General features: G+C 48.0%; 1 protein-coding gene across 11 annotated transcripts in view; it reads right to left on the reverse strand.

Annotated features, from left to right (window-relative positions):
- Positions 1-24138, reverse strand: part of JADE1 (jade family PHD finger 1) — a 56221-nt gene that overhangs the window by 5507 nt on the left and 26576 nt on the right. For 9 of the 11 annotated variants that reach the window (XM_057705949.1, XM_057705948.1, XM_057705947.1 and 6 more), the window contains 8 exons: positions 23777-23862; positions 20561-20718; positions 18411-18598; positions 15729-15940; positions 12691-12858; positions 11343-11459; positions 7129-7650; positions 1680-1797 (listed from right to left, as the gene is read on the reverse strand). In XM_057705949.1, the coding sequence (XP_057561932.1) occupies positions 1680-1797; positions 7129-7650; positions 11343-11459; positions 12691-12858; positions 15729-15940; positions 18411-18598; positions 20561-20718; positions 23777-23862 (1569 nt within the window). Of the gene's footprint in view, positions 1-1679; positions 1798-5235; positions 7651-11342; positions 11460-12690; positions 12859-15728; positions 15941-18410; positions 18599-20560; positions 20719-21128; positions 21297-23776; positions 23863-24138 lie in introns of those variants that run through there. The other 2 variants (XM_057705955.1, XM_057705957.1) reach the window with 2 other exon arrangements.

Genomic DNA, 24138 nt, shown 5'->3' on the forward strand with positions numbered 1-24138 from the left:
CTCACCTATGAAATAAAAAAACAAAAAACACTGCCTGCAATAACCATGAAAAATGACTCAAATGAAATTAGATGAAAATATTCTTTACAGCTTATTTTCATAGGTAATCACTCATTACATAAGAACTTTTAACAAGAGTCACAGAAAGCCCTCCAGTGGCAAAGCTCCACAGGCGCAAGCTGCATTAGTGATGCCGGGCAAGAGCAGCGCGGCCTCTGCTGCTGGAGGCTGGGCGATCCACACCAGACAGCCAGGGGTGCAGGGCTGCTGACATCAGGACACACGGGCAAGGGAGAAAACAGGTCCCCTATTTTATCTGCATTCAAGCAGGAATAATGCAGACAGGAGTTCACCTGAAAGAAGCTGAGCTATTTATGATATCCTATTTAGAAAAATTTATTTTAAAAGTTAGACAACTAAACTCAAGTCTAGCTGCTGATATAAGCTTGCTACATCTGGGAAATATTTACTCTTGGGAAGAAAATTATCTAGGATAATATTATTAAGTTAATGCTATCAAAACAACGTAATCCTTCAAGAATATCATTTAAAACTCCCCAAGCTTTTTTCTCTTTGTTCGACTGACCAGTTTACCTCTAGTCACATATATCCGGTTTGTTTTAAGTAAACCCAGAATTTAGATTTCAACATAATAGGTTATAACAACTTCTTTGTTGTATCTATGTTTCATAATCTAGAGACAAAAAGCCACAAAAGCAGAAGGAAAGAGTAAGCCGGCTGACTCTGAAGGCACGCAGTGCAGACGCTGCTGTAACTTCAAAGCAGACACAAGGTCCCCTAAGAACTACCTGCTCGCAGACCATGGTTCTGCCTGATCCACACTCAGCAGACCTCCTCCTCCTCTGAAATCCTTATAATGCCTGCTTCTGGGGCTTCTGATCACAGAATGTTAGTGCTGAAAAGCACTTCAGAGGCCAGGATTCTGGATCAAACCTCTTACAGATCAACAGAATCCCAGAGAAGTTAAACAGCTTGCCCCACTATGCACTTGATCTCAAAGTCACTGACATGTTCTCCAGAGAGAAGGAAGTCCCCTAGTTTTTTCTCTTTGCCAGAGCAATGCAAGATAGACGGACTAAATACGTAGTGCTGAATCTCAAAAATATTCAAAATTTCAACCACACAAAAATAATCCACTGTGAGTGTTTTCTAAACATGGATATGTGCCTTAAGTACACAGTCGTAAGATATATTTACCATATGTTACTTTACCACATTACAGGTAGATCCAAAGGCTAGATAATCTATACATTTTTTAGGTATCCCCCTGATACTTTACATTTATCAAGTGCTTTGCAATATATAAGTTACTCTCATTTGAGTCTCAAAACAGTTCCCAGGAGGTAGCGGGAGATCTCATCCTCACGTTACATGTGAGGAAACGGGAGACTCAGAAAACTTGAGACTTGTTTGTGTTGAGCCTATAAGTAGAGAAAATAGGATTTGCCCCATACACGAGGCCAAATTCACACCCTCTCCCCTAGACCACGGTGCCTCAAGTGTCTACAGATTGTCTTCAACAACGAAAGCCTCCGCTTCTTTGATTCTTCTACAGTATACAAGAAAATTAAAGAAACTAGCATTTTTTTCCCTTAACAGAGTGTTAAGGCTTACAAACCCCTGCCCTATTGTTTGACCTACCAGGGCTTAATGCATACCTGAAACTCTTTCTTGCTCCAAAAGCTTAGTGTAAAGATTGAATATCTGTTCCTGGACTTTGCACACAGATCGTTTAATCTTTTCCCTGCGGGTCACCATGTAAGTGAGGTTCCGAACCTAGAACGTAGAGAATAAAGATTCTAAGTAAGCAATACATTATTAACAGTACTTTGGTGTTTTTTTTTTAACCTGAGAAAAATCTGTCCTACTAGGGTCCTTGACTGACTTCAAATCAAAATATACTTTAAACATCTTATTTAATCTCTAACCCTCCTTTGAGATGCTAAGGAGTATTCTGCGGATACCCCGGATACCCCTGGAGGTGGCCAGCAGCACAAGAGAGACTGTAGGAGAAAGCCCCGCCCCCTGCACCACACCTGGCCACAGGCTCATCCTGGCAGACACACCCATCGGTGTCCAAGTCCAGACATGCCAGCTCTTGCCAAAAAGGACTCTGCTTATCACCCCTCAGTATCTTCCTCCCGTGAATTCTATCGTCAGAGGCTTTAGAGCAGTTCAGACGCCACTTCTGCTGCACTTTATCAAGCATCTTCTTAAGCACAGGGTCAAAGGCCATCAGAGGGAGGAGCCCCTCCCAAAAAATGTCCCTGCACAGGGCCCACTAGAAGACCAAGTAGTCACCAAGAATCCAAGTAAACTTATTTTGTCAACTGGACACTGAATTCCCTGAATTCCCTTGGAACTAACTTACAGGTAGCGAGTGTGTTCTATAGTGTTAACACCTAGGGAATGTCCTTCTTGCTTTGCCGTTGATTTGCTATGTCAGCATTAAGGCCAGCTTTCTCTATCACCACTTGAAAAACTGACACTGCCCTCTTCCTGATTCATTTGTCAGTAACTGAGAAGACCCCAGCACTAGGAGCTCCACTTTGCATCTGATGTGCAAACACTGGGGAACTGCGTGCATATGCTCATTAACCAATACTAACTAATCAACACTCACATTTGTTCCCCATATTCAAAGCCACCTGTGATCAGTCAATACAGAATCAAAATTTAATGACTTAGTCAATAAACCCCCTTAAATCTGTCCTAAAACCTATTGGTAAGCCTGATTAGATTACATGAGGCTGAAAACACAAATGTCAAATGCAACACACCAGATACACAATTAAACCTTTCTTCAGGAAGATGTGGACAAGACCTCCCCAGTAAGCTCAGTGGCAAGACTGAAAAAAGTGACTACATATCCCCATCAGCTCCTAGACCAAAGGCATAACTACACTCTCCTAACGCTTGGGCAATCCCTTCTCCTGCAGCCTTCCCCGAAGGTGTGGCCACAAGCAACACACACAGCCCTGCATTTTGGCTTACGTACAGACACACCACCCCTAAAGAACCCTAACAATTCCAGCTGTTCTTCCCCACTTATGTTCAGGGCAGCCTCCTTTCCAAGAGGACATGAGGCATTAAGAGGAACAGGTCACAGGCTGGCTGGCCTTCACACTTGTATTTTACACATGGTAAATGATGTAATTTCTTGGCCTAAAGCAGGAACGAGTCAGGCTTCTTTTGATCCTAACCGAGTCACTATTTGTTTAGGATCTTCCTAACACTTCTTGATAAAAATAATCTTAAAATTAAAGAACTGAGAAGATCACTCTTCCTATCTCAAAGTAAATATTGTTTCAGTGTCATTCACCCTGGTTAAAGCACATTCTTTCTCTGACAGCCACACACCCCCAGGCCAGGATGTAGGTGTCCTTTATAAGAATTCTGACCAGTTCGGGGATGGAGGTAGATAATAGGTGATTCTCTTTGATAAATATTGTTCCACCTAGGGGAGATTAAGAGTGAAGCTCAAAAAGAGGAAGGGGCCTAACCTAGAGCCTTATCACTGACTCAAAACTATTGAAAACATACAGAACAGTTTTTACGTTAAGACAGGGAATCCAACTTGTGGAAACAGGAAATGGAAACATATTCTCTGACATCCTAGAAGTGGACAAGGTTACTTTCCTATTCAAGTCAGATGTACAACAGAGATACATCTTTTTTACTTAAATTTGCCAATGGAAATAGAAAAGCCAGAGAACCTGAACTTTGTATATTACTCAAATTTAATTTCAGTGTCTCTTCAACCACCTCCCCTGGGAAAGATTTCCACCCAGCTGCAACGTGGGAAAATCCCACTTCCATTCCTCATGATATTTGATAAGAGACATCTAACTATGACCTCAAGAACCAAAGGTCAGGGTTTTCAGTTGGAACAAATCAGCCCCTGAATAAAGCAGGCCTGGTGGACCACGTTAGAATAGTGAGTGCCCTAAATCTTATCTCCCTTACGCACAAAGCATCCCTCAAAGGGCAACATCCATCAACAGCCCCTGTATGTAGAGCTGAACTGAGGTGCTATCCTTGAAGCACACCCTGCTTGGCCCTTCCTGTACACTGCTAGACCTAACTTCCTCTCCCTCTTCATCTTCTCCCAAGTGCCAGCCAGGTGGCACCCAAAACAACCAGCTCTCGGCTGCACCCTCATACCATGTTAAACCCAAGAGTCAGGCTTTCCCCAAAAGCAGTGGTTCCCAAACAAACACGTAGAGGCTCTAAAGCACAGAATGTTGGTCCCCAATCCCAGTGTTTCTGGAGTCAGAGATGGGGTCCAAAACTCTGCAGGTGATGTTGCTGCTGGTGGAGGACCACATGCTGAGAACTCTGCCCTCAGGAACTCAACAATGATCTCAAGTTTTCTTGAATCCCAAACACTGCTTGCAACACTAAAGCTTAACATGCCTTTTGTTCAGGGACAACTGTAGCCTCTATCAGACTGTCAAAGGTGACCATTTCACCAGATGTTGAGTAAAACGGTCCCCCGGGACCTGGCCCCTTTTGATGCCCCAGCCCGAAGTGCAGAAGTAACATGCTTTTATCTAAGCAAGTACTCGTTTGCTGAACTCATGTTTATTGCATCCTTTAGAAGACAATGTTTGGGGGAAAGGAATCCCACCACAGTGAAGTGGCAGCCTTGGGAACTTGGCATGGCACCCGCCACATATCGGCAATCATGTCTTCTGGTTCCCAAACCTTCCTGAGTCCACCCCGGCATCTAATTTTCTGATCCAGAACTGGAACCCAGGTGTGCAAAATGCCCCACAGTGTCTATCAGCGGGAAAGAGGAACTACCATTATCAATCAGAGTTGTCTGCATTTCTAGTGAAGGCTACTCACTCGTCAGTTCTGAAGTGACTACATGCCTTGGTCATAACCCCACGTTAACCTGCTATGAAATGCTACGGTGTGAATCAGGCAGGCCTCTAACTTACTTGAGAAACAAATTTGTGACTTGTTCTTACTGTCCCCCTGCCCCGATGAGTCTTTTGCCTAATACGCTTACTGTCAATAATTACAAATAACTGTGCCGTGTGGGGCATGGCTAAAATTTCCATTTTTTTAAAGCCTCCACCATCAACGGCCTCATGGCAAACTTTGGAAAACACACTTTTCATTTTAGTAAGCCCATTTTAAACTGACACTAAATGCCCTAAAACCTCTCAGACTCTTTCATATAGTAAATATAAGTAATACCACACACACAGAAATCCTGATTTATTCCCTGTTTCTCATACATCATTGGCATCATTCTACTTAAAAAGCAACAGTGATGACTCCAAAAAAAAAAGTTTATAATTTAATTATAAGTGCGTGTTAATCTGAGTAACTTAAGTACAGAAAAGAGTTAGTACACCACAAGCATTTTCTACACTTTTATTTTGTGGTGATTGTGAGACAAGCACAGTCCAAACATTAGACTTCTCGTCCTCCCTCCTGAGGACTATCTGACTCCAAAACTCATGCACCCCAAGTACAGCAATTGTCGGGCTGGGATAAGGCTTCCCACCAGGGTTCCAGTTTATTCTTCTGAATCCCTTTCTCATCTCTAACAAAAAGGCCACACATACATGTGGTTGAGAGGCGAGGTCTTCTTTACACTCACCACCAGGGGGGGCACGGGAGCATAAGAGCCTCACACACCCTCCTCCCACCTGGCCTCCACCTGAATCCGGATTCTTGGGCGGGGGCGGGTCACAAGAAGCCCACGCTGCCAGATACTCTACTGCCTTCTCTACCAGGGCAGGGCAGGCCTCTGTGAGAGCTGGATCTTTTGGTTCAATACTTCTCCCATGTATCCTTATTCTTAGCCTACACTCTCATTTCAAATCATCTCTGAGTCAGATTCTCTCCCAGGCCGGTGAATGACTCCCCACTAATAAGTTAGGTGCTTGGGAGAGATGCGTTAACAGTTTCAGGCCACTTGGGTGCTTTTCAGCATGGGCTGCTTCGGGTCAGAAGCCTCCGTTCCATCCTGTGCACTAATGAATTTAATCATAGACGGCAGTCTAGGCTGTCAGGGGAGCTGCCGCAGAAGGTGCTCTAAGACACATCCCCAACTAGCAAGCTTCAGTCAGAAACTACCTACAGGGAGCAGAAGGCCCTGGGGAAAAGACAGCCCACTCCTAATTATTCCTGTAGAGGAAAGGAAGGGAGGTCCAGACCGGGACTCCAAAGGTACCGGAGAGAGTGGGGAGACACAAAGCAGCAAACAGCTGAAGGAAAGCGCCACCAGCCAGGGCTCCAGGCGGCCACGAGCCACTACGCGGGGCGCTCCAGTAGTGATGGCGCACGGAGTGTGCGGGGCGGGACTAGGGGCTCCTCAGTCAGATGGGAGGCCCCTGTGCACCAGGAACCCCACCCCACACCCACAGGAGACACAGCACATAGACACATGACACGGACGCACACGCACACACCACACACACACAGCCTCAGTGACGACGTAGCACCTGGCCGCGGGAGGACCTCGGGTTACAGACATGCAGGTGTGCGGAGGCTCACGCACACGCCAGCACCCACAGCCCGCCCTGCTCAGGGACCACACCGGGAAGGCCGCTGTGAAGCCAGGAGCAGAGCTAGGCCAGACAGGCAGTGCTGCCCTCTCCTTCGCAGGCCCACGACCAGCACCTAGTGAGAGTTGCCCCAGGCTGAACAAGAGGATTCCCTACCTCTGCCCGCCCCGCCCCCTCACCGTTCATTAAGTCCATTCTGGTTTTCTAACTCCGTTTGTAAACAATTCTGAGCCAATCCCTTGGCCATTTTCCTGGGGCTCAGTTCCCTCTACCTCTAGAATGAAGGGGGGTGGGGAGGCGGGGAAAGACGCACCCCGTTTGACCTTCCAGAAGAATAAGAACTAACGAGAAAGTGTTTAAAATTAAATCAGAGACGCTCCCCACTCTGTGGCCGTCTTGCGTGTGTGTACAGTGAGTTTACCAGCCCATAAATATATGTAACCAACACAACCTCATGCTGCAGTATGTACAAGGGTCTGAGAGTAAATGAACTGGCTACCATTCCTCGCTCTGGGCAAGCGGTCGCCTCTTTGCAATCTTCTTCTCTAAGTCACTACAAGGTGTCAGTGTCAATCATTACCCTCTCCAGGTCCTGCCGCAGGTGAGTGAACAGCTGCAGCCTCCTAAACAAGACATCCTGCTCCCGCTTCGCTAGATTGTCCTCTTCGTCTTTCTTTGGAGTGATCAGGGGCTTGTTGAAGTTGACCTTCCTCTTCAACTTCCAGTACTGGTACAGGAAATCCACTACCTCCTCGGGCAGCCGCAGGGCCCTGGCAACATCCAGCAGGTTGACGAAGGTGTAGAACTCATCCTCCAGCTGCTGCAGCTTCTGCTTCCGGACGCTCACCCGGTGGGCCTCCTCGTGGTTCTGCTCAAGGCTGGCAAAGGGCTCCAGCGGGTCCCGGGGGGAGCACTCAGGGGCCCCGTTCTCCTGAGCGGTCCCCTCACCAAGGCTCTCCTCGGGTTTGCGATGAGAGCTGTGCTTCGGGCAGTAGGACTTGAACTTGACTTCGTCATTCTCGGCCAAGATGGTCTTCATCTCCAGGCCCCGGTCAAAAGCACAGGTCACGTGGAAGGCTGTGCGGCAGTTCTTCACAGAGCACTGGCAAGAACATGCAGAGAGCAAGAGGAGAGAGGTTAGGGAGTGACAGTGACTGAGGCCCTGGGTACCAGGCACCCGCCACGCACATGCACAGGAAGAGCTGCAGCTGGGGCGCACGCCAGGACAGCGGAGCTTCACGGGGACTAACCCTGCAGATCTGGTCATGCTGTAAATAAGCTACGGCTTGGGATTTAAGGGAACTCTTTTTCATAAACCAAACCATAACTCTCTTAGAAAAGCCACTGCATCCAAAATCACCTCTTAAAGTGGACAGAATCATACAAATGGCACGTGTAGACAAGGGGGGCCTGGCCCTCAGATTATACTCAAAAGAACGTGTGCTCGATACGCAGAGTACACTCTGAGGCATTCATGTGTTTTTTTCTCATAGAAATGAGCTTTCTGATGTTTACGTAAAACGTCTAAGGGACTTTCCTGGTGGTCCAGTGGGTAAGAATCCGCCTTTAAATGCAGGGGACGAGAGTTTGATCCCTGGTCAGGGAACTAAGATCCCACATGCCGCGGGGCAACTGAGCCTGCATGCCACAACTAGAGAAGATCCAACGCAGCCAAATAAATAAATAAACAAATAAATAAATTTTTTTTTTTAAAGTCTGAGTGGTGAGAACCTCCTCAGGAGAAGGACCACTAGTCAGAGTTTTTAAAGGAACATGGATCCTCCTTCATACCCGCGGCCAGGACGAGTCCCAGCACCAGTGGGAAGACAAATGGCACAAGCCTTCCAGCAGCAAGGGTTGCTCAAGACCGAAGAGGGTGAATTAGAAACTCCCAAACAGTGGAAAGGAACAGGAGACCAGGACACTCTAGCACAGGAAGGATGGGACTGGTCTGCGCACGGCTGAGGAAGCTTTGCCAGATGCAGAGGCTTCCCGGCCCGCGGGGCAGCTCTGAGCCCTGGGAGCTGCGCGGTGCCTGGCAGCGCCACCGTGAGGGACCTGCTGCCTGTGGGTCGCAGGAAGGTCAACCTAGAAGCCAGGTGTCACCCAGCTCTGCCTCCCCCCTTGACAAACACCTCCCTCCCTCTCACAGCCCCACCAGGGGGACCATGTAGCGCAAAGGATCCAGACCGCAAGCCAGAGGCCTAGCAGGAGAAAAGTGATTAGCTTCTCCCCATCTGATCTTACTGGGCGAATTCCTGGAAGGAGGCTCCTTGTGGTGACTGAGGCCAGTCCCTTAAAAAGCAACACTGTATTTGTGAGGCCAAGTGATCCTGGCATGCCAGGGCTGCAGAGAGGAGCAGAACCGCGTGGCCCCAGGCCAGCTGAAAAACTTAATTAAACCATTCAATAGACCCCTGCACAGCATCACCATGAATCGCAGAGGCTTGGGTTGGGACTTCTTCCCCTAAATCATTTCAGTATTTAAGAGGTGACTCATTGCCAGTCATGATTTCTTCCATTATTACAAAGTCACTTTTACCCCAGAAGTACAGAAAATCCAGCTCCCTTCACAGAAAATCAATTCCTCCACTGCAAACACTTAAAAGCACATGAACTAATATATATCTTTAACTTTTTCTATAATAATAACCTCAATTCCAAGAAGTGTGTGAAATCGGCTTTAGTGGCAACACATACACACACACACACACACACACCTGGCCACTATCAGTATAAAACAAAGTGCTCCTCCCTCTTAGCAGGCAGCCAAGTGGGAAGTAAAGTGGGAACAGATGACGGAGACAGTATCAGTGTTTGGCTTACACGACACTTTAACTCAGCACCCCGACCTGAAAGAGAAACGCGCCACAACAGAACGTTTACACGGGGCTTTGTAAAGACGCCAAATGGCCTTCCTCTGGGTTTTCCCATTCAGGTTGACTCAGCAAACAGATGTTACAGAAATGTAAGCCAGAGCCTTTCCAGCTGCAGACATTTCAGACAGGAATTCTTTAATAAAATCAGTCTATTCTGTGAAGATATGAAAAATCATCAAAACTTCCTTGGCCTCTCCTCCTTCAAATTAATGTTCTGGGGAAAAGGTCAATGGCAACAAAAAAGTCATTTTATTGTCTCTCTTCAAGAGACACAGAGAACCCAAGCGCCTGCCTCTTGTAAACATCAGTGAAGGACCTACTCAGTAAAGGACGTAATTTCTATCCTCAGAAGAACATCAGGTAACTCGGAAGAAAACAATCTCCACTTTCCTTGGTTTGCCACAGCTTGCTTCCTGCAAGTGTTCATATGGGTCGTCTACACACACATATACACACCCAGCTCCAATGTCTTTTTTTATTTTGTGGCTTTTGAAAAATTTCTCCACTCCCTCCTAACACAACTCTCGGGCCAGAGGCTTTTGTCATGTTTTAGTTTTAAGCAGATTCCATTCACATACAAAAATCTGCACTATTTTCAAGGTCCACAGCCAAATCCTACCAGCTGTCTCATGCCTCATCCTCTGAATATTTCTGATACAGTTTGGATTCTTGAACACCAGTGGAAGCAGTAACGAAGAAAAGCACAACTGTCTGGTGTGTAAAATGAAAATTTTTTTTAAAAATCACCAGTCAGTGGATACCTAACCGAGAGGAATGTTTATCAGGCAAAATACAAATTGATTTTGCCAAATGAGGTCATTTCTTTAAAACCCACAGCTGGCAGTTTGACCAAGCTTGTGGAGTTTGTGTTTGTGCCGAGCTGCTGTGTTTTCTGCATCAAAAGAGAAGCAACCCCAAGCCAGCACCTCTGCTCTCAGAATGTGATGTGGGGACTAAGGAGGAGCTGGTGGCCCTGAGCTGGCAACTCCCACAGGAAGAGCCAGACTCGAAGGGCCAACAGCAGCCACACACAGCATTTGGAGACCTCGGTGGAACAGCATCTCAGGCCTCTTAAGTCATGACTGTCTAGATGCCAAAAATATGAGGCCCAGAAATTAACTTCTCAAGTAGTGTTTTAGATGTGAAAAAACAGCACACCATCTATATTCTCTCCTTAATTCTATTGACCTTATGACTTTCTACACTTGCCTGTACAGGGACACAGAAAATGCAGGCAAAATTTTTTACATACAAGCTCCCCTCCCCCAATCCCACCTTTAAACACACACGGCGGCACCATGAAAACTCAGAGATCCGGACTGTGCAGAACCCTGTGTGCAGCACCATGTGGGTGTCCCTCTACCCAGTCGGTGCTCTGAGAAGTCCTTGTTTTATCAAACACAAAAGCATCAGCATGCCAAGCTGATTTCAAACAGTGCACACCAAGGCAAGACACCTCAGGCACACGCTCAGAAACCAGCGGTGTCAGCGGCAGCCACAGACGCAGGGCTGCCACTTGGCAGGTGAGAGGGTGACTGGCCCTCCAGTGCCAAGACTCCAGTTCTTCCCCGGAGCTGTCAGCCTGTGGAAAGAGCCACAATGCCAGGCTTGGGACAGGAAAGGAGAAACCAGATACAAACTGGAATTGCCCTGCAGCTCAGGCAGACTTCTGAGTTGCCCCGTGATGGTTACAGCTGGGGTTCTGGTTACACCGGATACAATCCACCAATAAACGTGTGTATGTCAGGCTGGAGACGTCCCTCAGCAACGTCAGGAGGGCTGTAGAACCTCGTGCTGCCTCCTGGGCTCTGGCCCCAGCTCCACACCCTGTGATGGGTAGTCCACAGAGCCCTGCTTCGTCCTACCCCCTGGAAGGCCGAGGGGATGATAACGCCGTCCTGACTGAGCTCATTACCTGTATGGAAGCCCCAAACTTCTCATTGCAGAGGCTGCACACCAGCGCCCACCGACTGCTGGGGATGTGAGACACCTTCGTGATGGGCTCCATCTTCTCGGGGCTGCCAATGCTCACCTAGAGGCCAGAGAAATAACAAGACAGGGTGACAGAGGCCGTCAGACAGACGAAGGCTGACCACAGCAGACACTTAAAGATCCATTCCTTCCCCGTGGCCCACCTACCAGAGGGTGCCAAAGGACACCCAGCCTCTTAGCACAGGCAAAACCCCACTTTAAAGCCGAGGACAACACAGGGGCCAGCTCTAGCCAGGTCCATGCCCTCCGGGGAGTCACCTGACCCAAACGTCCTGTTTGTAAAAAACAGATACCTGAATGTTCACTGCTCACCCGAGTGATAGTAAAGATGTGTATGTATCAGGACAAGGTCATCTAATACACCTCTGGTCCACTAAGAAGTGGTCACGACTGGAAATCAATCTTCAGGATATCGCAATCAGTTGTGAACAATGGAGTAAGTAAATAGTAACTACTTTTAACGTCTTGCTCACCAAAAAACCATTCTCTTCAGTCAGAAAAGATTACTACATACAAAGCAGAAAACCACCAAGATAAGTAAGGTACCCTCCTCCATATCCATCCTGGGTCACTGAACTGTATCCCTTGTGATACCAAACTGTGAGATCTGTGCTACCAAGACCCAAGTCGCGAAGCCTCAATCCAAATCACTCCCATACTTCTCCTCAGGAGGAAAATGCACCAAAATCATAAGCCAAAAAATGCTGAAATCTGAATCACAAATGATATTCTCAGAGTGAGCCATGCAAATTAAATTAGTCAAGGTCTGGGACTTGAAATAAATTAGACCAGACCTGAAATTAAAAAGGTTGAGGCTAAGTAAGAATTTTAATAAAAATCACAAGAATGTGACCTAGAGCACAGGTTCTTTAACCATGACTGGGCTGCATGCACAGTCGCCAGGCCCAGGGGTTTGCAGCCCATCCCAGGGGAAGGGCACGGCCACACCCAGGCCGCAGAGTGGACGTCGCAGGTCCGCTTCTGGGAGCGTGTGAGCAGTGGAGGGTCAGCTGCCACGGCATCATAAGGGAAGTCTGAACACCGCCACCCAGAGTCAAACTCACTGCTGCTTCCAGTTAACATTTTCACAAATTTACACACCATGACCACATGACAGCATGCTTGAGATCCAATTTAAGGTGGAAAAAAAGAGTAGCAATTTAAAGGTGTCCTTCTACTCATCAGCTACAGTGCGGCCCACTGATGAATGGCTCCCCGTGAGAACGGACAGCCACGGGCTCCCGAGCTGAACCACCAAGAAAGGCACCCACCTCGGGGATCCACAGCGCACAGCTGACGTGGACCCACTTGGTCCCACTGCGGGTAGGCTTCATCGCTCCACCTTTCTTGGGACACAGCAGACACTTGGGCTGAACCCCCAGGGCACACGTCCGGCACAGCCAACTGCCCTCTGGGACCTTGAGGATTCCATAACAGGCCTGTAAAGCCGCAACACAGCCCCAAGGAAAAGAGAGAAAGAGAGAAAGAGAAAAAGTTATTTTTTTCCGGTATGTCTGTTAATTTTAAAATGCCTAGAAAGATTTTAACAGAGCCATCCCCAAAATAGAGGCACTCCTTTCAGGAAGAGTGCCGGGCAGCCTCAGAGCAACCATCAGGAGGTGGGTACAACATACTTATTTACCAGCGGGTGGTCCAGAAAACTACTTGAGGACAGAAAGGTTTGCAAAAATATCTGCTGTGTTGCTACAGATACCCCACCTATACCAAATTTCTAAATACTGGGCAGTAAATCCTCAAAACACTTTCCAGGGCTCAGTGGGGTAAGGCATCCCTCTCTTATTTACTAACGTAGGTGGGATATAAAATGAGGGAAAAAACACAAAGTAGTCGAGAGTCTCCAGTGGAAACAAGAAAGAACCAAGGAGCAGCCTCGCTCCTTAGGCTAAGAAGCAAACTCTACGAACCAGGTCCCAACACCCCCCGCCCCACATATGAGTGAACACAACAGGCGCAGAAAAATGAGACATTCCAGACAAAGAGAATTTAGTCTCTTTGGCTGATATTTAAAACAAAGCCTGCTATGCATAAGGTGGCAAATTACACAAGACAGCAAAAACGGCAGAAATCAAGGCAACTCAGTCATTAAGAAGGTTCCAGAAAGAAAAGGCAAACGTTAAAGTGAAGAAACAAAACCATGATGGTACCAAGAGCACATTCAGAGCCTGTTAAAAATGCCAAACTGTTCAGAACTTTATCCTTAAATGAACTACAAGTCAGGAAGTGGAGAGACAGAGTAACATAGTTCCAATTCTCCAGACAGGAAAAGCACAGCCGCTATGCAATCTGAATATCCAGGACGCAAAAAGGAAACCACAGGATGAGCGTTCAGCAAAGTCAGGTGACACTAAGACTGGAGCTTAGCGGCAATGCGTCGGCGCCATGAGTGAGCCACTGTCAACATAAACTTACTGGAAAAAAAACTTTTTAATAGCACTGACACTATTAAGGTTTCAAATACCAAAAAGGTCTATATCAGGCACTCTAGAGAAAGTGTCACTTGAAGAGGTGATTTTTTTTTTTAAACTGGAAAAGCAAGTGTAAGTAAATTAGAAGATTAAATAAAGGATGCCTTAAAGACACGTCATGAAGAACATCTCAAAACAAAAAGGAACCACAGGAAATGCTAAGAAACAATGTGATATGCCACAGGCACAGGGCTGGGGTGGGGGTGGGGGGCAGCCAGAGCTCCCAGAGTTCCAGCTCCAACTCCGCCACCACCCCACAGTGGGACTCTCAACAGCCCACCCTGACATCAGTTAACTCACTTACAGACAGAGGGTTTGAGTTGTTTTCAAGCAAAACCCTTTTTTTCGAACAAAATTCTTCTCAGGGAGGAGAAAAAAAGTAAAATGTCAGGAAAAATACTGAAACGTCATCTAAGTAAACAGCACCAACGACATAAAAGCAACAATGGCGGTCACAATGCTCAGGATCTTGAAACAAAACCTGTACGATGCTTCCGTATCCTAACGAACGCTAGGATAGACAACCTAGACAACCTGAAAATCCAGAGCCACAAGGTGGGCTATAACATGACTTCATAAGCAAGAGACTGTGGTCTCCCCACCAGGATGAGATGGGGCAAGGCCGCAGCTGGTAAAGTCCTCAGGCAGAAGGGAAACCCAGGAGGCAGACACACTGTAAAGAAAACAACAGTGGAGAACACTTCACAAAGCAAACTTGATTCTTTTTCCCAAGAGGTCACCAAAGCCACTATCCCACACAAGCCTTTAGGTTTGTTTTAAATCTCAGCACCAACAGATGAATTCAAAGAAAGTACCTCAAGATAGACTTTAAGAGTGTACGTGAACACATGTCCCCACAGAAATAAAAATTACTTCACTGCATTAAAAAATAAAAGAGTTAAGAGTCAAGACTGAAATTCTCCCAAGCTTTTTAAATTACCCAGTGCCCAACCTTACTGAAGCAACCACCAAATCCTACTGACATCAGGGAGAACAGGAAATAACTTTCAGGAAAAGAAGACCCTTTCCTCTTTTTCAAGGGCTCAGTTTATTTCCTAACACTTTAGCAAATATTATGTGTTGAATTGTGTCCCCAAAGTGTATGTTAAAGTGAGTCCTAACCCCAGTACCTCAGAATGTGACCTTATTTAGAAAGAGGGTTACAGCAGATGTAGTCAGTTAAGATGAGGTCACACTGGAGAAGGGTGGGCTAGTGTCCTTACAAGAAGATGGTGAGGTGTGAAGACACAGACGCACAGGGAGGACACCAAATGATGGCAAAGCCAGAGATCAGAGTTGTGCAGCTGCAAGCCAAGAACACCAACAACTGCCAGCAAACCACCAGGAGCAAGAAGAGGCAAGGAAGGACTCTCCTTCGGGTTTCAGAGGGAGCGTGGCCCTGCCAATATCCTGATTTCAGACTTCTAGTCTCCAGAGAGCAAGACAATAAATTTCCGTTGTTTTAAGCCATCCAGCTTGCGGTTACGACAACTAACACAGCAAACTAGCCATCTTTTCAAGAGTTTCCCACCCCCACCTCCACCCAGTGTTCTTAATAGCTAAAGCCAGGTGTTACAGCAGGGCAGAGGGGCGCATATTCTCTAGGTAAACCTGACTTCTGTGGATGGGAGTAAAAACACTCTGTGAAGGAAGAAAGAGTTCCACAGAGGATCCTACTCTCCAAGTTGTAAAAGTAGCAAGAAGTACTTCGAACACTAGGAACCCATTAGCAATAAGAAGAGGGGCATGTGTCCTTAACGCATGGATCCCATCTGCAGGCACCGCCCCAGGCGGCCTCCTCCCGGGCCTCGCTGCCCACATACCTGGTGCACGCAGATGTTGCATTTGTCACAGAACACCATCTCATTGCCGTCCTCCCCGTCAGGAGACTGGCAGACGTCACAGACAACGTCTTCGTCATATTCAATCCCCAGGCCTTCTTCAGTCTCTATAGCATGATTCATATTGTCGTAGCATCGCTGTTCAAATTCCTCCAGGACCCTTTCCATGGTGTATTCATCTAACTCAGGCATTCCTGGAGGGAAAATATGCCACAGACCCATTTTAATAACCTATATTAGTAAGTATTATATTATTTACACTAATAAAAATTCACCATGAATAAATAATATTATAAACAACTGTATCCTGAGTGCCCCAAATATTTTCTATCGAATATCTCTCAGACTCTTCCAAGGAAGGGTCTTTGAATTAAAAGTCTTCCACACAACAGTCTGGTCAGGCACCGAACATATAGTGTTATAAGTACAAAAGCAAAAGATAAATCCCAAAAGGGTTCAAGGATATTAAATACATATATCATTCGATTGTCATTTCATTACAATATAACAACTAGACTTCAAAACCATGACCACACATTACGGTTTGGGTATTTTTTCAAAAAACATTCCATCCTGGCTGCTTAAAATGGTGCTGAGAAAACATTTCACTGTGAACACTCAAATGTTTTTACCTGGTTTATCCCTCTTCACCCTCTGAATTTACTAAGTTGAGATGCATAGTTAATCAGACACATGGAAGACGGAAACACAAGGAATGTCTCCAGCCAAGGAGACGGCTCCTTGTGAATCAAATAAAATGCATTCTTATGCAAGAATGATCAAAAATAAACTTCGAGCGGTTATCATGGTTATAGCTAGTGGTGGGATAAGACTTTTATTTTCTTCCATTTGTGGATGTGTTCCAAACTTCCTACAATGAAAATATTCATGCAGAAAGAAAAACAGTTTGTAAAAAATATTCAAACACATGTAAGTGGCAAGAAATAACAGAAATGTCATTAGAACCTACAACTTTTATACATTATCATAAATTTAATTAACACTTCAAGTTTTTAAAAACTTGGAGAACATATTAGCACTGACACTGTGATAAGCCCTAAACATATATTCAAAAAAGCCACCTATCATCTCAAATCCTATCTAATGACAAGATCGTTTCTGCAGACGCTTTCATCTCAATTCCTCCTACAAGTTTTGAAAACACCACTGGCTTTGAAAATCTAATCCTATGCCTTATAATTAATTTTTACCATTAAAAAGACTAATAAAAGCTAAGACAAACGTCTTTAAGCATGTATCCGATACACGTGGTACACCTGCACCACTGATCCTGCCGACACATTCAACACCGCCGTGCCGTCTGGTGACTGCAGCACTCACCACCTAAACCATCCAGAGGCCCCGGTCCCTGGCCGCCTATCCCTCTGCCTTAAGCAACACAGGATGCCCAGTCAGTCCAGCATGTCAGTCGTCTTTACAACGCAGAATTTTATAGTCTATGATGCTAAAACACAGTATTCAGTTCCAAGAGAGTGCCAAAAACTTCTGAACAGCCTCTATAAAGCAACCTCCTAGCCTAACATTCTGGCCACTAATAACTAAAAGTAAGGACCATAAGGACGAAAATATACCCAAATTGTCAAAATATCGCAGTAACAGCTTTCCCAGCTCAGTCTACACTCTCATTCCCATTCAAAGGCTGGGGAGCAGCACGCATGGTGGCATCTGTTACACGCTGGGCCACACAAAACAAAGTCTTAGTCCTTCAGGGCTTTGAAATCCACCATGAAACATTCTGTAAATATTTACCATGCGCTAGACTACAAACAGCCTGTGCCACCACTTCCCAACCTTGACCTACAGCATGATGCTGATCAACCCTCACAGCGTCTCACAAGGAGCCTAGACTTGGTCTCACTGACATGCCATCAGCACACTTCGACAGCCCTCAGCAATCAGAAGTGGTGTGTGACCCGAGATCCAAGAGTCATCCTGGTCTCGACACGAGGAGATGCAAGCAAATGAGGTGCAGAAGCCCTGAGCTGTACATACAGTCAGTCAGAATGGCTGACTTGTAGAAAAGAGATCACAGTGGGCAGGGCACCCAGCTAAGACAGGGCTTCACCAGAGGAAAGCAGGACAGATGCACCGGGGAGGGAGACAGCACTCAGGTCTGGAAAAGGACCTACGGGGAGCCACTGAGGTAAAAACACGAGTGATGTGTTTGGAAAATGGTGAGCTTGGCGGGAGTGGAGTCTGTGGTGAGAAACAGCAGGCCACAGCTGAAGAAGGAAGGATCTGAGTAGCACTGTCAGTGGGGGGAAAACAAAACACCAGAGCAGGACACTGTGGACCAGACCCTTGTGTGACACTGGGGGTGCACTTCATTTCTCTGGGCCTCAGTCTCCTTGAGGTAAGTAAGTGGCAGGGTTGGGGGGTGTCAGCAGGGCAGGAATGGGGAACTCTGCTTCCTTGGCCGTGGAAAACATCCCTCCTCAATTCCACCACTGCCTCCCACGAGCCACACACAGACTCTGAGTCCCTCTCAGCACACCTGCCGCAACTGGACACGTGCACCTCCCACGGACAGCCCACGATCCTGGGACTGACTGAGGCTGAGATGGAGCTTCTCCCCTCACCTGCAGGCCTGACACACTCCCTACTCATCGTCCATTCGCAAAGCAATAGAGCCCCGCCTCTCACCCATCTCCTTAAACTCCTCGTTGGTCAGTTCCAGCCACGCAGCGTCCATGTCATTGAGATCATAACGACACACGCTGTCAGCCAGCGTCCGGATGTCGACATAGCCCAGCTCTGGAGGCTCAGAGCCCGATGAGACGATGTATTTCTTGGGCCTGATGAACATGAGGGACTTCTCTTCAGACACAACCCTGGTTAACAAGAACACAAGGCAGCCAGGTTACCCTTCCTGCCACGAGAAAGGAAGTCTGTCAGGAGCCCCACGTGAACTTCCACCTTCAAGCCCCAAACCCCAGGTCAATACCAGCTTCAGAGACTTAAAACCCTAACATCACTGCTAAAAAAACAAAGCAGGAGTCATTAAAACCCCTAAAACAGAAATGGATGCAAGTGAAAACACTACAGATGTCTTCGAAACCAGGTTCTCCCACGTGGCTTCCCGGGACACTGCCCTGCCCGCCACCACCCGCGAGAGCAGCTGCTGGTCTGCTGGCAACAGCAAAGCACGGACCCCCTAAGTGTCGAGGGTTAACAATTAAATCACTTTCCACTAACCGTGCCTGCCCGCCCCTGCTGGAGGCCGCCAAGCACTGGGTTCTCAGGGACGTGGAGGGGGCAAGAGCAGCCACACAGGCAGGGCACACACAGTACAGCACTGGGGAAGCAAGGGGAGAAACCCATCACCTCTGGTCCTAAAACTTAGGCCTTGTCCATCGCTAAGCAGTCTGAGACCCAGAGAGTCCCAGCCAAGTGGGGGACACTCCCAACACACACTGGGGGTCCCAGGACAGGAACACAAGTTCCCTCTGCTCTTTATACTTCCACCCTGGCCCCCGACCTGTGAACGCCTGGAGAAGTGCCGTCCACCACAAAAGAAAGACGGCACAGGAGAAGACTGAATCACTGCTGACTGGGAGTGAGGGCCCCATTCTGAGAGCAAGGGTGGCCTCCAGAGCCCCACACATCCAAGAGTCCCTCCACCTCCACGTCTCAGTGTGTCAGCAGCCTTCAGTAACCCGGCTGTCCAAAGAGTCTGTCAAAGTATTTCCATCACCCTTATAATTACCACGGTGATGTTATCTACATGACACTGAGATAGGCAAATCTGAGGGAGTAATTCCTCCTACTCAGCTAAGGGCAGGGTTTCAGCTGAAAACGTCCATGAGCTGTGTTAGCGTTGACTTGGCTTGCACTGGGCCGGGAACCCCTGGCTTGGCACGGCCAGCGAGGCACAGCAGGCTGGTGCTGTGACCAGATGTGGACTGGCCTGCAGAGGCATCGGAGTGGTCCCTTAAGCCTGCATACTTATGGGGACATTTGTCACAGAGATCCAAACACAATAATCAGACTCAATCATCTCTCGTGCCTGAGGGGACACGACATGGGTGAGGGCCGAGGGGTCAGTTCAGTCCACACTCGACAATGGTGAAAGAAGCCACTTCGCAAAGCAGGCAGCCAACTGACAAGACGGAGGCGGTGATGCCGGCTGCCAGCTGAGCACAGAGGGCACTCAGCCCTCTCTGCCGGTGAGGAGTCTTCAGGCCGGGGAGCCGGCCGGTGAGGCAACAAGCAAACTGGCCCAGCTTCGTGCTGAGGCTGGTCACCAAGACCCACCCTCAAGATCTTTAAGGGGAAAAGTGGTTTGGAAGTAAATCCAGAGAAAGCCCCAAGAACAACTGGGCAAAGTCCATCCAAGGAGAATGCATCCACACACTCCTCCTCGAAGCTCCCTGTCCACAGGAGCCTACCCTTGCAGGATTGCTCACACCTGTCCTCCCCCAGAGGTGGATCGACCACGGCAGGACCCAACAGCAGACACCTCTCTCCAGCTGAGCTGTTCTCCAGAGGAAGGGGGAAGCAGCTGTGCAAACACCCAAGTGTCCCTCCCCCAGCCTGTCACTTCACCGAGTCTTGGAATTGACCTTCCTCTCTGAAAGAGAGGCACGTTCCCAAGGTGGCAGCAATGTTAAGTTCAGAGGCCCATGGCCCTCAAAAGCACTACCTTTGGACCTGAGGTGTGTTTCTACCACGTTTCTCTTCCTCCCAGAAGCCTCACTGCTACCTCAAACACTACTCCTCTCAGGCACCTGGCTGTCAAGGCAGAAAGGCAACTGTGGGGGGAGAGGCAGCACCCCCTCCTGGGGCACGTCTACCTGGCCGCGGGCTGAGGGATGGTCCCAGGGCTCACTGGCACCTGGACCCCTTTCTCCCACTCCTGCCTCCAGGGATCTGCCAGCACATAGTACTCATCCGGGTTGAGCTGGTAGGAGTCGTGCAGCTTCATGGCGGTGATCAGGTCTGTCCTAAACACCTGGAAAGGCAGAGAAAGGGTCACGGACACTGGATATTTGCATTCTTATTTGGAGCCCTGGCAGCTGCAGGGTAACCATGGAGCTGCCGTATAACAAGGTCACTGTTTCAACAGAGAACCAGTCTGACCTATTACAGCAACCCCCCCGGCCTGCCAAGCCCTGGGCCTCGCTCAGGATCAGAGGCGGCAGCAGCGCACACTGCCCACACTTGCTCGCTGACTCCCAGAGACGGCAAACGTCTGCACCAGCTACCGCGACAAAGCGACCTCGCTGTCCTCCCCAGAAAAACTAAGAACTCCCAATTTACCAAGCAGGCTGCTGAAAAGTGCGCCTAGAAAATCCCTGGAGGGAGATATTTCACTCGAGGGTGCCCTTCTGGTAAATGTCTAAGAAATAAAACTCCACTAACCATGTAACAACTCCAAGCCAAAACCCAGAGTCACCAGGGCTTCCTCTTCTATACTCAGACTGTCTCCACCCAGTCCCTGCCTGCCCGGGCACCAGGGCTTCCAGCAAGGTGTCCGGGGAGGGCGGGTCCTGGTTGGCTAGTGCCAGGCAGAGTACAGGCTGGAAAAATCTGGGAGAGAAGCAATGACAGAGCAATGGAGTCAAGGTAGAAAATGGGCTTGTAAAGAATGTTTTTGTTTGCACACCTTCACCTGGCATAACTTCTACTAGGAAAGCGGCATTTGTGGGGAAAGGAGAGAAGGGAAGGAGGGGAGGAGACAGAGACAGAAAGAAAGAAAGCTACTACTCCTCACCCAGCCAAAAACAGACCCACAAGACTCAAAAGTACCCCTTTGCCAAGAGAGCACCTCAGTGCCTCATCGCAGGCCAAGAAGGGACTACCGTCAAGGCAGCCCCTTGCACACCCACTCCTGCTGACGGGCGGGGAGCAGCAGAAGCACCATTCTGCCTTCCTGCCAGGGCCTCGTCCTCAGTCCACTCATGTCTCAGGGCCACACGAGGAAGTCTGACCCTGGCATTAGCACTGGCCCAAAGTTGTATTTGGCACGAAGTATGCCTGCATCTGTAAGCTACACTCTGTTTACACAAGTCACAATGCTGAACTCTCTCTTCTTGGGACAGGGAGTTCTTTCTTGTGCTGCTAAGCACAGTTCACATTATATGCCTGCTAATAGGCCCATATTTGTTTTTCTGGTGGCTTTTCAGGCTGGTGATCACTTTAATAAACTTCACCATAATAAAGTCTGAGGCAGTGTCTGAATAAAAGGGCATGTGTCCAGCCTGCCATTTTGGAACTGGTCTTTTCCCCAGAATGCCAGGATGCCACTCATCTCTAAAGTCCCAGTAACAAGCAAGTGGCTGTGCACCTTCCACAAAAAACACAAGTAAGATCAGGTCCCCCTGCAGCACTGAGCCCTGAAGCAGGTGCCCATGCCGCAGGGTACATTAACTCTGTCAGCCATGCCCTCCTCTCCCCCCAAGAGAAAAGCCCTTTCAAACAAAGTCACAGGTCTACATCTTCAGGAAGCAAATCAGTTAAAAATACATTCCAACTAAGCCTGATAAGTAATAAATAAGGGAGCTTGCCAAGGAAGAAGTAAAATCAAACTGAAGCAACAAGATGAGAAAAGGCAGCCCACCGTTCCTGCACTCAGAGACTCAATAAGGATGGTTGAGGATTGAAACAGATGCCCTCAAATGGATGTGAGCTCCTGAGTCCCCAGCAGGGCTCAACCTTAGCACTTCAAGTATAAAATAATTTCAACTCAGAAATAAACAAATAAAAAAAACTGGAACAAAATACAGGCCAGGGACAAGGCCAGTGCCCTCCACACTGCCCGGTGCTGACCCTGGGAGGGGTCCCAGCTGCACCCAGGGCACTGGTGCTCTCACATGGGCACCAGCTTCCTGTTAGAGCCGCCTATATTCCTGCCCTGAAATAACAGGTGTGCAGTGCGGACATCAGAAAGGTATTGAAGGGGCTGTGGAGGGAATGAAAGAAAAAAGAGCAGCAGAGTCACTCCTGATACCAGAGGAAAGGAAGGCAGCACTGCAGATTCGAAAGGACAAAGGCCTGGAATAAATCAAGGTGCTAAAGCGGCCCATAACCTTCTCATGAACCTCTGGTCTAAGGTTTAAGTGTCCCCTGGGACAGTTTTCCACAATTCTGAGGTATACATACTACTTCCTCATTATTCCACAACGAAATAATCCTACGCTCCTCAACACAGCGCCCCCAGCTTCCCCGTGACTATCGGAGAAAAGAAGTTCCTCACAAACGGCAGCCTCTGCTCAGAGGCAGCCTGTCTTTGAAGTCATCCCACTAAGAGGCAGCAAAAAACCAAGGGGCTGGACCAAACACTCTCTTGCCCATAACCTGCTCACCTAAACACTGTGATAAACTAAAATGCTTCTTCTTCAATCATTTAGATCCTCAGAGCCCAGCCCAAGGTCTTCAAAGAACACAGGTCTCAGGAGTGGAAGGCACTCCTAACCAACAAACGCCAACAAAGAAGCTCACCCCAAACATCTCAGATGTGGACACGTGACAGCCAGGCACGCAGCTAACAGCAACACGTGAAGAAGCGGGCAAACGTACAATGAGAAGCAAACGTCAAAAGCAGGGGAAAAGCCTCAAGCATAATCCTCTAAACAAAAGCCCAGAATTACACTGGGTTTTGCCAAACAAGCCACAAATTCATGGCTAAATAAAACTGATCTGAGGCTGGCAGTGACTGGCAGCAGCCAAACATGCTGGTCTCCAGGCCAGAGGAAAAGTTGCTGGGTACCAGCCAAAGCGAAACAGAGAAAGAATTAAGAATAACAGCTAACATTTACTGAGCACAATTCACCTTCTACATATTAACCTCTGGGCATTAACCCACTTAATCCTCCCAAGAATCCTACGAGGTGAACACCTGTATCAGCCCCATCTTACAGATTTGGAAACTGAGGCACAGAGAGGTTAAGTAACTTACCCAAGAATGCACAGACCGACATCGATATCACCCAACCAGGTGTGTGTGTCAACCACATGTACTCACGCACACAGGTACAACATGCACAGTCACGCCAGCATTTAGGAAATACCTCCGAAGGCTTTCGGTCTTCGTGTCTGGAGCACGAACTTCTCCTGTGCTGAGATCGGGAATTCTGTGACCAAGTAGTTGACAGGCCTAAAGAAACAAATATCCGAATAGAAACAGTTAAAAGTACACAAATCACTGAGTGTTCACAGAGGTCTTTTTTTTAACCAAACTCAGCAAGGCTCTCCCCAGCACCCCCCAGGAGACGGCCCGACACTCTGCCGGAGCTCTCCTCTCCCCGCCAGGAAGCTCCTCCACTCCCATTACTCTTTCAAACACTCACTTCCCACAGCAGGTCAACAAGACCACTCCGCACACAGTGTGTTCGGGGCTGCTGAGTCACAGGTGCAGCTCATGGGAGGGGAG

The sequence above is a fragment of the Hippopotamus amphibius genome, chromosome 13 (genome assembly GCF_030028045.1).
Source record: "Hippopotamus amphibius kiboko isolate mHipAmp2 chromosome 13, mHipAmp2.hap2, whole genome shotgun sequence".
Lineage (NCBI taxonomy): Eukaryota > Metazoa > Chordata > Mammalia > Artiodactyla > Hippopotamidae > Hippopotamus > Hippopotamus amphibius.